This window comes from Coccinella septempunctata, chromosome 3 (genome assembly GCF_907165205.1).
Source record: "Coccinella septempunctata chromosome 3, icCocSept1.1, whole genome shotgun sequence".
NCBI classification, from domain to species: domain Eukaryota; kingdom Metazoa; phylum Arthropoda; class Insecta; order Coleoptera; family Coccinellidae; genus Coccinella; species Coccinella septempunctata.
In genome coordinates this window covers 13,361,080-13,376,888 of record NC_058191.1, presented here as the reverse complement: position 1 = coordinate 13,376,888, position 15,809 = coordinate 13,361,080, and the positions used below count along the sequence as shown (strand labels likewise).

Sequence of the window (15,809 nt, the reverse complement as noted above, 5' to 3'; positions counted from 1 at the left end):
CTAATGGAAATGGGTTTCCATAAATAATTTGAATTCGATTCTGGAGTTTTAGGAAACTTGTCCATCGTCGTAAATTATAAAGAATTGTTCTGAACTATTAATTTCCGTGAATTGTTCGAAAATTCTCATGAATTGTCTGGAATTGTTATGAATTGCAATATATTTTCTAATTGTTGGGCGATTCGCTGTCTTGCAATTCGCAGGTGTCCAACCTGTCCAACTATTAGGAAGCAGAAAGGGAGGTTTGCACATGTATATGGACATGTATATAGTCATATTCATGTAGACATGTATATAGTCGCATGCCGGCGCACTAGTGCAAACTCCGAGTTTAATTTCTGTATTCTGTGATTTGAATTAAAGTGATATAAGATTGAGCAGGTAAGAATTATACAACATCTAATTTTTTCATTATTTCTTATTGATACACAATAATTTCCTACGGGTGTGAAGCCAGGTTTCTTTCATCCACAGTTACAATCTGTCAACGCCGCGCTCTAAGGATAACTGTATTGTTCAGTATACAATTCTTACAGTTCTCAAAAAGATATTAATGCTCGTTTTAGGATTTGAGTTTCTCTTGGAAAAAGAATGAGATATGGTGCAATCGGATATTATTCATACCTTGATTTATACTAATGAAAATCATCAAAGCTCATTGTCAGCCCGTACGGAGGGCCTGAAGGGATTCAAAGTTAAAAATTTTCTCGAGACATGTGCATTCTTGAGAATAGAGTAAATTGGTTCGATATAACATTTTACATCATGAACAGTCATCAAAACACATTGTTAACCTGTACAGGGACTATTCACCAATAATATTGGTGAATATTGGTCCCGATCTCTTTGCGTTCAATAGCAGGTACCTGAAAAGATTCCTTTGGTTGAAACCGTTTTATTACTCTGTTGGGAATAACCCATTAAAATCATTGTTAAGAACGGGCGTTCTTTCTTCAATGCATATCATATAATTTTGGTTATTTCAACCTCATTTTTAACACTTTTATAATTTCTGAGAAGATGTTAATTCGAAATGTCGGTCTATATCGGTATATCGATTGCAATAATGTCAATTATATATTCACAGCTTCTTCCCTCTCAACCTGACAAAGATCATTCGGAGGTTCATCTAAGACTTGGAGACTCGCTTGGAGATGTTTCTCCAAGTCTAAAATAAAAATTATTTGGAACATTTGTCTAATGTTTCAAATAATATATAAATCATATATTTCGCTTATACCATTTGTAATCAATAGAGCTTTAGTAATGTAATAATTAAGGTCCGCGTTGAATGAATTCCTAGATATGTAGGTACACACTAAGGATCACCGAATTGGGCAATTCGGAGAGGGATATATTTTCAGTTGATTAATCAGTGAAGATGAATTAATAATATTAATAATTGTTTTCAGCACTCAAAAAGTAGACATAGATATTTCAGCACGTGTGTCGAATCTCTTGATGGTTATTCTGTAAGCTCTTTGTTATTCCATATAAATTGAACGAACAGCTTTCATGAGAACACAATCTTGATTTCAACGCACCATATTTCTGAAACCTGGTAAGTTGTGTTATTATTTTGTAGTACTTCACATATTTTCATAAAATTCCATAAAATAACTCGACATGTTGATGTATGATTTAAAATTAATAGCTTGCACAGTAACCATTTTTTTCAACTACTCGATCAATTTGCGTTTGATAGAAGGTACTGATTCAAAAAATTCCACTTATAAGTATTTCTTCGCTTCATAAAATTTTATAACTCAATTTGGAAAAACCTACAAAAATTGTCGTTACGAACGGGTACGCTCTGTTGTATTCAATATTAGGGTTGCCCATTTTGACCAAAAAGATTTTATGCACAGAATAACTCTAGAGCCATTTGCTGAGGGAATTTTAAAAAATTTACCTGAAAGTATTTTTTCGGATCATACAATTTTATACCTCAATTTTCAAAATTGTCGTTATGGAAGGGAATGCTCTTATCCTATATTAGGTCGTTTTCACAACATTTTATTCAGTTGAATTTCAAAGTTGTTTGAATCAGCCTATATAACTATATAACTATGTTGATAAGGGGAGGTTAATAGTACATCGAACAATGAAGTATAGGATATCCATGGATAGAAGCAATTTCTGTAAGCTAGCCTTAGTTAGCCTCAACTACTATCTGGCTATATCTATAAGACATATTATTGAGTGGTTTCAGACTTCTCATAGTGTGATGTGAAGAAAATTCCCAAAATATATATTAAAAAAAAAAAAAAAATACATAACTATGAATTGTATTGAATTGTCATGAATTGTCATGAATTGTATTGAATTGTCATGAATTGTATTGAATTGTCATGAATTGTATTGAATTGCCAAGAATTGTATTGAATTGTCCGTGAATTGCCATGAATTTTCTTGAATTGTGTGAATTGTTGAATTGTCTTAATTGTTTTATATGCTATTATAGGAATTGCGTGAATTGTCTGAATTGTGGTGTACAACATTTTCATGACCGGTTCACCCCTCGCGACGAACTTTCTGAAATATCAGCCGAAGATATTAGACAAGCTCTTAAGAACAAGAATGATTTCACAGCACCCGGACCAGACGGTATTCAGAACTACTGGTGGAAGAGCTTTCCGGCTACACATAAACACCTGGCAAGATTATTCAGCGGAATGCTGATTCGCCGAGAGCCCATTCCTTCATGGTTGGTGGAGGGTAGGACAGTGCTGATACCAAAATCAGGGGACTTAGGGCAACCCAAGAACTATCGCCCAATCACTTGCCTCAATACACTGTACAAGATACTCACAAGTGTTATTCAAGATCGAATTCTGAGGGTTATTGGACCAGTGTGGGACAGTATCTACGAACAGAGGGGAGCAAAGAAAGGAGTGCAAGGATGCAAGGACAACTTGCTGATCGACAAGAGCGTATGCCTTGACGCCAGACATTACAAGCGCGACCTACATACATCATGGTTAGACTACGCGAAAGTATTTGACACCTCGCCGCACGACCTGATCATACGGCTATTAAAAATGCTGAAAGTCCACCCTAACATCATCCATGCGATAGAAAGCATCATTGCGTTGTGGAAAACGAAGTTTGCCATCCGAGCAGAGGGACGAACCGCTTATACGGGATGGGTGAGGTACAGAAGAGGAGTGTTCCAGGGAGATTCGCTAAGCCCGTTATTATTCTGCATAACACTCATGCCACTATCAATTGAGCTGAGGGCAAGCAAAATAGGATACAAGGCCGGTCCACCAGGCAGAAGGAACCATTTGATCTCCCATCTTATGTACGTGGACGACTTGAAACTCTACGCTCCCTCCAGGACCGCACTACAGCAACTATTGAATATCGTTTCCGAGTACACCTCTGCAATGGGAATGTCATTTGGTTTGGACAAGTGTGCTGTTTTTCATCTCCGCAGGGGAAGGGTTGATGATCCAGGAGAAGATATCCAATTGGAAGATGGAATGACTTTTCGACGTCTGGAAGACGGAGAAACTTATAAGTTTCTCGGGATGAAACAGAGGGGAGTACTGGAGACAACCCAGATAAAGGACGCCTTATCAGCCAGCTACAAGAAGAAGCTGAGAGACATCTGGAAATCACAGCTGTCAGGAAAGAACAAAGTATCAGCTACAAATATGCTAGCCATCCCGATACTTACCTACTCTTTCGGGGTGGTAAACTGGACGGTGAACGAACTCCTCGATCTTGATAGGTCAACAAGAAAAACGATGAACATGAATCGTAGCCTTCACCCAAATAGCTCGATTCAGAGGATATACCTTCCCCGAAGCCAGGGGGGTAGAGGATTGCAATGTTTGGAATATCAACACTATCAACAAACATTGGAAACAGCAGTAAGGGTCCTAAGAAGTGAAGATCCGCTTCTGAAGTTTGTAGCTCAGCATGAACTCGCGAACCACGGAGCCTTCCTATTCCGAGCTGCACAGAGAGCCTTGGAGAAGCTCGGTATAACCGGCGTGTCGATCGATCCTGAGCGTGCTGGAGCACCGATCACTCAAGCGGACCAAAGAAAGCTAGCAAGACTGATCCGGAAGTCTCAGTCGAATACATTACTCGAACATCATATGAGAAAGAGCCTGCACTCCATATTTTTCAGGAGTTTAAAAGACCAAGATCTGTCGGAAGAATTGTCTTTCGCCTTTCTAAAGTAGGCTAGCCTTAAGTCAGAGACGGAGGGATTTGTGATGGCGTGTCAGGATGGAGTAATAAATACCAGATGGTATAAAAAGAACATCATGAAAATGGACACCCCAACAACGTGCAGAGCGTGCCATAGTCAACAAGAAACGATTATGCACATTCTTTCCGCCTGCAGAGTCCATGCTCCATCGGGGTATATAGAGAGACACAACGCGGCACTCCGAGTTCTCTACTTCCATCTGAGGGCGGCATATGAGATAGACAAAGAACCGGTGCTACCATATGTGCCTCTGGAGATTGAAGCGGTGGTCCAGAACGAGAAAGCTCGAATATACTGGAACTATCCAGTCTCAACAACACGGCAGATCAATGCAATAAAGCCAGACATACTTCTTTTGGACAAAGAGCTGAAGGAATTGTTCGTCGTGGAATTCTCATCCCCTGCAGAAAACAACATGGTGATGAAGGAAGAGCAGAAAAGGCAAAAATACAAAGATCTTGTTTTCGAGCTTGGAACTATGTACCCAGGTCATAAAGTCAGGATGGTTGTACTAATCATAGGATGTCTCGGAGGAATGAGAGCCAACTACGTGGAAGAATTGAAGATTATTCCGGCCTGCAGATCTTGGGCCGAGATACTAGCGCACAGAATGCAGAAGGCGGTGTTGCTTGGGTCACTGCATATCATCAGATCCCATGAACACTAGATGCCACTTGCAGCTCATCTCTTTTGTTAAGGGACGCTGCAAGGGCCGGACGAAGAACTTCTCCGTCGAAAGTGTGAGGGGTTTTTAGTGAGTAGCCAAACAAGATCTCGGAGTCTCACACTACCTAGAGTGCGGACCCTCTGGGCGCCCATAAAGGGTTTTCCCCTCACACGAAGGAAAAAAAAAAAAAAATAATAATAATAATGACTTTATTTCAAACAAAATAGTAAATTATAATAAACTCAGTATTATCAATAGAAAATCCCAGGGCGGAGTTCAGATGGTCGCATGGTCGCAAAGCAAGCTTAGCCACCCCTGCTCTTCCACTCAAACCCTGATAGAAAATATAAAAAAAAAAATAATTGGCAATACAATTCAAGACAAAATTAACAAAAATACAAATAAAACAAAAAAAAAGAAAAAAAAAAGTATTTAGAAGCAGATATTCCAACTCTAAAAATATTATATACTTGTAGAAGTGCCATATATGAAGAAATCACTGATTATTCTGACTGCACTGATCTCTATAAACTGTATCTCTGATCTTAGCTCTGAAGGATGACACGGATAAATTAACAAGCGAACTACCTATATATTTGTTAAAATACTTATAAATTGAGAAACTAAAAGATCTCTCAAATAGAGACAACCTATGAGGAGGGGGGGATATAAGTCCTCTACTGCGCGTGTTTAGATTATGGACGTCAGACCTGAAGGTTATCTTTCGATACAGATACGATGGCTTACGAGACAATAAAATGCGATGGTAGCAAACTAAAGCTCCCACCAAAAATCTGTTACGCATATTCAACCACCTGACATCCACCAATTTGTGGCTAATGCGCTCAAATTTGCGAATTCCGAAAATGAATCTCAAGCAAGAATTTTGAATCTTTTGTATTGAGATCAAGGTTGCCTGATCCAAACAGGAGAAAAATACCTGTGAGCAATAATTAAAATTTGATAACACCAGGGAGTCACAAACAGTCTTCTTTACCTCAATAGGCAAGGCACTACGGTGAGGATAGATCAACCTCAAGGCGTAGAGAGAACGCCTAATGCAGCTCGCAATATGCAACCTATAACGGAAAGAATTGTCCATTATCAGACCAAGGTTACGAACGCTCTTCACAATAGGAATCTCATCACCCCCAATGAAAAAATGAACTTCCCGACTCAACCTATCACACGCAGACTGATTCCCGAAAAGTATGGCACAAGATTTGCTAGGGTTAACCAAAAGATTGTGTTGCTCTGATATCTCTTGGATGGTCGCAAGATCATGATTTATTCTTCGAACCCCTTCATCAACATCGCCAGCATCAAAACTGAGGTAAAGTTGAGCATCATCAGCATAAAAATGGGCGTTACAGAATTAAAGGAACTTCCAAAACATGAAAGTATAAATGATAAAAAGCAGGGGACCCAGTAAGGACCCCTGAGGTACACCCACAGATATAGGCAAAGGACCAGATAGTGAACCATCGATTTTTACACGCTGGGATCTATTAAAAAGATAGCTTTTAAGAAGTAAAACTGAGCTATCGGAGAATCCCACGAAAGAAATTACAGCAATGAGCAAATCGTGCGAGATCATATCAAATGCTTTAGTGTAATCTAATAAGACCAGCGCTGTAACTAGACCCCTATCCGAATTCAATAAAATATCGTCACTTATCTTGGGAAGAGCAGTGGTACAACTATAACCGCTACGAAAACCCGATTGGAACTCAGGAAGCACTTCAAACTTACAGTCCCTGGCCATATTATTAGACGCATTGATTCGATGCAAAATCTCAATATTGAATTATTAAATTGAATGTATATGTTACATTTACTTCATCTGTAAATGGTTTTCACATATAATATATCATATTCAATAAAAAATATTGATTTATTGATGATTGAACATGAAATTCTAATATTTTGCTGAGCCACCCTGTGTAGCTATGAGAGCTTCATACTATCAATGCAGAATTGTTCGGTTTGCTGCATTCGAGGATGATGATTTCATATGTGGATTATCGAAATAACGTCCGAAACTGCAGAATGGAAGACGTCCACTGAAAGACATAGTACTGATTCATACTTTAGTACTAATACTACAACATCAAAAATAAATGCCAAATAGAACAATTTAATGAGAGTTGTAGATAAAACTGACATTCTGTGGAAATGAAATTCAAATATTCTGCTTTTTCCTCGGGCAATACCAGTAAATATAAAAAAAATCCTCAGTGCGTCTAATAAACTGGCCAGTGACTGTATTTAGATGTTCAATCATCTGGTGATACAGGACCTTCTCGAATATTTTAGAGACAGCAGGCAATATGCTGATTGGTCGCAAGTCACTGAGCTGCTCCACATTACGTTTCTTTGGAATCGGCAAGACTATAGAATTTTTCCACGCCGAGGGATAATATCCACTTAGGATGCAGCAGTTCATTATATTGACTAGATACTTCAGGATGGCGGGAGCACATAATTTCAGCAGAGAGATGCTCAGGTCATCAGAACCAACAGCATTCGACTTAATTTCGTGCAAATATTTATTGATCAATGCCTCATCAACCAATGAAAACGTTGATTTCTCCTCAAATCCGCAAAAAGTGTTAGAAGAGTAATAACTGAGAAACTCGTCAGATGACCTATGTTGATTTAGAGGAATGGAACGAGCAAAAAAGTTATTGAGCTCATCAGGATCGGCAAAATCGTGAGGAATCGTAGGTCGTTGCTTACTACCTATATTCATATATTTCAGTTGCTTCCACAAGTCTTTATTACTGTGAGTTCGAAATAACGAAGAAAAATATTCTTTTTTAGAATTACGGATTTTAAGAGTAGTCAAGTTGCGTAGTTCTTTATATCTTACCCAGTCCAATTCCTGCTTCGACTTTCTGAACTTTGCCTTAGCCCTATCTCTCAACTTCATGTGCTCCTCGATCTCCACGGATAACCAGGGTGCCGGCGGTTTTGTTATGCGACGTGAAACAAAAGGAGCGTGCCTATCGAACAAACTTGCCAAAACATTATTCAGGACCTCAACCTTCACATCAATATCATTAGTTTTAAATATATCACTCAAGGCAGACAGCTCCAAATCTCTCTGAAAAAGATCCGATGAAAATTTTTTGAAATTCCTACATAGTACAAATTTGGGACTACACTTATGATCAGCCATCGCAACGGAAAATCTGACCATATCATGATCACTATCATGAAAATCAACTACTTCCACCATTTGAAAAATTTCAGGTACGTTCGTGACTACATGATCAAGACATGCATTTTTTCGAGTTGGTTCACGTACCAACTGAGTCAAACCAAAGTTGTTCAGAGTGTTCATATAAGAAATACAGTCAGAACTGTCACCCTCCAGGATATTAACATTCATATCACCCACTAGAATAACTTTATCGACGATAGCTACAGACTTCAACGTAAAATCCTCAATATCATCCAAGAGAAATTGTAAATTAACCTTATTATCAATTTTCGGTGGCTTATAAATAACACAGTACAAAAATTTTTCCTTGTTAACAGTTACCAAAATAGAAGTATTCTCAAGCTTCAAATCCAAATTCACAACCTCATAATTGATTCCATCCTTCACATATAGACCCGTACCTCCTCCTCTAGTTAATCTATCGTTTCTCACAAACCGATAGCCATCAATAGAAATAGATTCATCCGAATCATCCTTCAACCAAGTTTCAGTCAGCGCCAACAAGTCAAAGCTATATAACCCAAAGGCATCACGCAATTCAAGAAAATTTGAAACTAATGATCTGACATTCAAATTACCACATATTATATCGATCATCTAACACTAATAATAATAATACATTTAGAAAAAGCACAAAGAAAAAAAAAAGAGAAAAAAAAATAAATGGAATATTTACTAACAGCAGAAGCAAAGCTTAAGCAAGAGTTGAGATCCGCACTGATTCTCCTGTCTGCACCTCCTCATATCCCTGCAAATCACCCCCATTCCGAATTCTATGTATCTTATTATCCCAGCGAGCAAAAATTCTCCCTTCCGATGTCCAGACATTTCTGAACCCAAATTTCGTCTTACATATATTAAGCAAGTTATAATTTTCCCTCGTTAAATCTTCAGTAATAAATACGCCTGTTCCTTTTAGTTTAGATTTATTTCTATAGACAATATCACGACCAGCAGAAGTAGTGAAAGTTACTAAAAGGGGCCACAGCCCAGGCTTACCCTCCGTTGATTTCAGTCTATAACACCGCTTTATTTCAAAAGAAGTTTTTGATAATTTCAACTTCTCAATCAATTTTTTCTGGACTAGTACCTTGGTATTTTCTTCAGTTTCAGGTGGTATTCCAATGATTTTGAGCGACTTTAATTTCTGGTTTTGTTCCAAATTGTTCAAACGATTTTTGAGGTTGAGATTTTCACTCTTGAGTTTAACGACCTCTGTTTCTAGTTCAGTTGATTTTGTATACAAACATTGTATCTTCTTATCTAGTCTTTCAAATACCTTTCCAGCAACACATTCGGCGAATTTTGACAAGAAGTTATCATCCGTTATCAATTCATTGATAATATCACGGACGTCAGATTGTTGTTGGGATGTTAAAACCATTTTGAAATTCCAAGTTTGTATTAATCTCACAAGAGAAACTCCAAGTAGTTGTATTATTATCCAGCCAATGTTATTTCACTCACAGTTAATTTCTTCAAAATATGGATTTAATCAATTATCTAAACAAACGGTGAGAAGGAGAACAGACTACTATCTCGAACTGTATACCATATGACCGTTCGTCGCCACGGCGAGAATCGGAATATAAGATGGGATGTGCTGGATATTCGATCAAAATATGCAAGTGGATCAGGAATTATCTCAAAAATAGAAGATTTTACGTAAAAGTGCGAGGAGAATGCTCCTCAACCAGAGATATGGAGGCTGGAGTACCCCAAGGATCAGTACTTGGGCTACTTCTGTACAACATATACATCCACGATATTCCGAAAAATCCAAGAACCATGCTAACGTTATAAGCTGACGACACAGGCATAGCAACTCGACACCGCAACCCAGAAGTAATAGAACGAGTTCTACAAGAGACGATTGACGAAACAAATGACTGGTGCATAAAGTGGAAAATCAAGCTCAATGGACAAAAGAGCCAAGCAATATTACTACAGAAGAGAAGACTGCGACCCACAACAAAACTGGAAGTTGACGGCGAAGAAATCGACTGGAAAAATGAAGCCAAATATTTAGGAATAACGCTTGACAAAGGACTTATCTGGAAAAGTCATATCAAACAAGCAATCGGCAAAACGAAAGCAGCGATGAATAGACTCTATCCTCTGATGGGAAGAAGAAGCACCATGTCGAAAGAGACAAAATTGAAGATAATCAAAGCCGTTGGTAGGCCTCAACAGACTTAGGGATCAGTTGCCTGGGGTTTCGCGGCAAAGAGCCATATCAAAAGAATTCAGGCCACTGAAAACAAGCTGCTACGATGTGCAATAGATGCACCTTGGTTCGTCAGGAATAGACAGATTTATAAGGACCTGAAATGGGAAACCATAACGGAATTCATGAACAGAAAAGCAGAGAAATTATTCGAAACAGCGAAAAACCATCCGAATCAAGAACTCAGGAGACCAAGAGATCAATTAAAAAGAGATTAAAATAACAACAGAAACTTATTGAAGAATTCAATAAAGTGTTAATCCAATAGAGGATAAACACATAAATCCCAGCACGATAGTGTGCGAGAAGAAAACCGACCAAGAGATGAACGGTTTATAGGCAAATGCCCGGAACCAAAATTCAAGAAGCAGTTGAGGGTTTTTAGTGGGTCTCGAGCTCAGGAGAGTGAGAAACCCCACACTGTTCCCCCTCAGGAGATGAGGGTGGTTCGTCTGTCTTGCAGATTTTCCCCCTGTTACACCAAAAAAAAAAAAGGAGGTTATAGGTACATTTTCAAGCAGAATGATGTGATCCGTAGAGAAAACGTTGGTTTTTACCATATTGTATAAGAAACTTCCTCGGAAACTTCTATATCCAGAGTTATTAAATCGAATTTATCACAAAAATATCTGATACAGTTTACGAGAACAGTTAGTGCAGACATTCAAGATTTGAAGTACACCAACAGCAATATACCTAGTTCTGAAGTTCAGTACTGAAGGCATATGAGCTAAATGAAAAGAAGAAAAAATGTCGCTATATGATTATCTGAACTAAATATACCTCTGGAAATAAATGCAGTAGGACAACGAAAACTGCTTGATAATATAAGAGTTTACTTGAGTAAGTCTCATGATTTAGGAAAGACAGATGAGTAAAGATGAACTTTCAGGAAATATGTGAGAAAACCATTTAAGTATGGAAAGCAATTCAGTTTTTCGTGATACATTTAGAAGTATGATATTTCAAAAAGTACCTTCAAACTTGTCAGAAATGTGCTGAAAACCAATCTATTATTTCAATTCTCAACTCAGAAAGGCTGGGTTGCTGGGTATATAAAATAATTTTGCATTATTACATGTGCTCCTTGATACATTGTCTCATTCAGTTCCCATTGAAATGTTTAACACATACCCTAGAAAATTTAGCAACAGGAAATACGTAATTGGTGTATATGTCAGTTAAACAAAACAAGTTAACAGTTAACTTGAGGCACATCAAATACCTGCATGTACTTTGTAAAATAAGCAGACTATAGAAAAGGAAACAATCCTAGTATGCAAGGTTCATCAACATAAGTCTACTCTGTTCTCTTGTTGAAGTTTTTCAAGGATGTTTTCTCATTGTTAAAATAACGCAGTCATATTGATTCTTGTTTTGCCCAACAGATCAGTAGGAAATTTCTTCCAATTAATTTTTGTTTTTAAGTATATTGTTTCCGGATAAGAGGTTTAATTCCAGTTACTGCAGGAAAACACTATCCTATAATGGCTAACTGTTATTGGAACTTCTAAAAGAAGTGTCTAGACTAGAAGTTTAGTAGGAAAGTACCATTAATGAGCTTTGTGAAAGAAATAAAATGGTGCAGTCATTATTTAAATCAATATGGATACGTTGAGTAGGAAAAAATTATCATATGGCTCAGGGACAAACTTTTACAGTTCTATAAATTGGTTTGATAGAGTGAAACCAATGTCGTAATGAATAAAAAGAAAAAAACTGTAGTAGCTTAGATAATGATTCACACAGAAGCTTATCATTAAATGGGTTAGTTAAGAGATAATTGAAATGAATGTGAACCAATGCAACCTTACAATCTCGATTGTAGCTTCTCATTAATGTTCTATAACTGTATCTTTTCATACATGTTCTATAAGTAATTAGCTGTCTCGTGTTTCACCATTGCCTTACAATGTGCTGTCATAATAATATAGGTCAAAATATTTAAAATGTAATATTATTTTTCGGTATATACCATAAACTAACATATAAAATATTCTCTCTATACTGATATATCTTGAAGCGAGGTGAATGAGAAATACTCAAAAATCATCTTATATCATTCAAATGGGACTTATTAGCTCACTAATAAAAAATGTATAGCCTAAGTGTGCAAAAGTAGATAGGGCAAACTTCAATATGTGAGAATAGATCATCGTTATAAATCAAAATGAAAAATTGCTGAAAAAGTTGGAGAAGGGAGCATTGAAGTCAAACGGGGCGATTTAATATGCATATGTGGGATCCATAGAAAAAATGTATTTCATGATGGAAGCAACAAACAGGAATTAATTAATTATTTTGTGCATATTGTTGCCAATTTGTCAGTGCAAAGAGAGATCCCTTGGCCCTTCGGCTTTTCAACTGGCATATTAAAATATTTGACATAAATAACTTTTCTCGGATTCAGAAAACAACTCAGCAAATCTTTCCGACAATCAATTGTATTGTTAATTTTTGTCACTAGGCCTTTTGTGATATTTTTTAGCTTGTCGATATCACTATCAATAGGGATTTTTCGATCAAAATATCTAAATCAACCTTTGAATCCTAGCATCTTCTTGTATTGTAGACCTGAAAAATATTGCACCAAATATGTATCAAACATGAAAGTACTGCTTTCAGGGTTTGAGGATGAATCTCGGGTGAACCGGTCGTGAATTGTGGTGTACAAATTGTAGGAATTGTTTTGAATTACCATGAATTTAATTGAATTGCCAGAAGTTGTTATGAATTGTCGTGAATTGTCAAGAATTGTTGTGAATTGTCATGAATTTTCGCGAATTGTTATGAATTGCAAAGCATTTTTTTTAATTATTATGCATCCGCTGACAATTAATTGTACAACTTTATATGCTTCGAATTGCGTAGCATCTATTCATTTATATGGGCATACCTAGTATACTGAGTCATTCTTTCTTAATTCCACCAAAAATTATACGAAAAACTACAAAAGATATTTTCACGCAATTCATTTTCAGTAAGTAATCAGAGATGTCGATGAAATCTGGAATATGTGAAATATACAGGGCGTTCCTGATTTCATGCGACAAAATTCAGGAGGTGATGGCTCGTATGAAATTATGATGGGTCTTTCTGTAACAAAATTTCCTAAGCCCACCCCTTTACGACATATCATTCCTAAAAGGTGGTGACCGAAATTCAGTTTTTATTTTTTTCTGAAATTCCAGTAAAGCTAGAAACTTGGAAGCCTGTATTTTTCGTGCATTCGGTTATGACTAACCACGGGTAATTTTCAATATTCCAGTTACGGGTGTGAAATTAGCAACCCTACTTAATTTCATATCAAAACTTTTTTTCCCTAAAACAATAGCTGAATAGAAAAACCATATTTTAAAATTTTTTCAATAAATTGAGTGAAGAACAGTAAAGAAGCAAAATGTGGAAAGTTAATGATAAATGCTGGAAATGATTCCTCCACCCAAAATACACGAACGTAGTCTACGTGTTATGGAATACTGGTATTTTAGAGGAAAAATAAAACTGAATTTTAGTCACCACCTTTTGAGGGTGATATCTCGGAAAGGGGTCGGCTGAGGAAATGTCATACAAGCATTGACCTCCTGAATTTTGTTGCATGAATTTTTAACACCCCATGAGTATTAGTCACTCACTTGTATGCCCAATAAATTTCACATTTTTGGATCCGGCATCGAATTTTGATGGGATTACGATCATCACCTCACTTATATTTCGAAGTTTTCCAGGCAGAATTGTTCTCTTGGAAAAATATTCCTTATTCGGGACGATCACAAAGATGATCAGAGCTACTTGCCCTTTCACGCTAGAAGAATGAAATTTTCAGTACTTATTATTGTACGTCTTTCACTTCACGTATTGACGGAAGAATTCTACAGGATATCCGCAAAACCAGGCCAAATTTTCATTAAAAACGTAGTTAAAAACTTAAAATGGGAACCCAAACTGATTATGATTTTTACAATAAATAAAGGTGTTAACGGCATGCAGACAATTATTGAATTCTGAAAAAGTACACCTCCAGACAGGATTCGAACCCGTGACCCTCTTGATTAGCGGTCAAGTGCTTTTACCAACCGAGCTACCAGAGTTCATATACTGAACCAGAATCAATTTGTTAGTAGGTGTCTCGTCTCCTTGCGAACGTTTCAATGTTCGCAAAGGTGAGAGATTGTTAGATGGTAAGGGAACAACATTCACTTTCAGTGATCATCAAAATCCTTTGTACCCATTACCCATGCCATCGTCGATATTTAGCGACATCTGCAGGGAATCAAGAGAGCCGCTAGTTCGAATCCTGTACTTTTTCAGAATTCCATAATTGTCTGCATACCGTTAACCTCTTTATTTATTACAACTCACAGTCATGAATTCGACTTCTTAAATTAAATTACGTCTTATGATTTTTACTTCTGAAAACCATCAAAAAAAGTCACATCAACTATATGCCTGTATCTCTTCATAAACTTTTTAGAGTTTTCACTCCCAATCTCTGAAACAAAATCAATTAAAAATGAAATCAACGATTTGCTCCTGCAAATTTTTAATTGATTTTGTTTCAGAGATTGGGAGTGAAAACCCTAAAAAGTTTATGAAGAGATGCAAAATCCTCCCAAAATAAATTTCAATCGATATATGCCTGTAGTTCATCATTTTTGAAGTATTCAACGAATAATAGGTATATCTAGTAGTAACTTTCAGTTCTAATTATTTATCTAATTTTCAAATAATTAAATAATGAATAATAGTAAAAGTCCGTAATTCTCATCTACACATCTAAGTTTTTTCCACTGTTTATTAAAGTAAAAACAAAATTTCTGGTTCCACGGCCACCACGTCAACCCGATCTAACGCACTTAGATTGCCATGTTTGGGGAAGGATAAAAAATATGCATACACTTAATGGACATGCATCCAGTATATGGTGCGTGCGTACTACTTATTTCTGCGACTAGAAAATTGCAGAACTAAAGCTTTCATGTCAGCGCATGGCTTAATAAAATTCCAAAATTTTTTTGGAATTCATAACAATTCCACAAAACTCATAAAAATTTTCAAACAATTCGTGAACTGTTTGACAATTTTTAGCAATTCACGGCAATCCACAAAATTTTTTGACAATTTACGACAATTAACAACATTTCCTGTCAATTCACGACCATTCTCTCTATGTTCGTGAAACCGGACCTTAGTCTGAATGAGTATAGTATGATGTGAAAAAACTTCGATATTGCATATTTGAGACTTAGACCCGGTACTTTCACCTTCGAATAAATTTTATTCAGTGTGAATAAGTATCTGTTAAATAATTTCCTATCTGAAGTATACCTTATTTCGGTGCTTTCAGATGAAATTATTTGACGAATAACCATTCTATGAAAACACGGTATACTACTTTTCACTGTTTAATGTAAAATAAGACACCGCATTGTAGAAATTGCCACAATTCCAACTAGAAAGCAAA

The 15,809-nt window shown here is 36.7% G+C and overlaps 2 protein-coding genes across 3 annotated transcripts in view; both read right to left on the bottom strand.

The window, feature by feature from the left end:
• The window catches only part of LOC123310557 (beta-1,4-mannosyltransferase egh), a 109,966-nt gene that overhangs the window by 46,580 nt on the left and 47,577 nt on the right, over positions 1–15,809 (bottom strand). The window lies entirely within an intron of this gene.
• LOC123310558 lies at positions 7,166–9,699 on the bottom strand. 2 transcript variants are annotated; one of them, XM_044894075.1, is made up of 2 exons: positions 9,118–9,699; positions 7,166–7,998 (listed from the first exon to the last, which is right to left on the bottom strand). In XM_044894075.1, exons 1-2 carry the CDS (start codon positions 9,500–9,502, stop codon positions 7,970–7,972), a joined length of 414 nt encoding a protein of 137 aa, XP_044750010.1. In that variant the 5' UTR covers positions 9,503–9,699; the 3' UTR covers positions 7,166–7,969. The 2 variants fall into 2 exon arrangements, 1 of the variants encoding a protein (XP_044750010.1); XR_006537374.1 differs by having other exon boundaries at positions 8,520–9,699.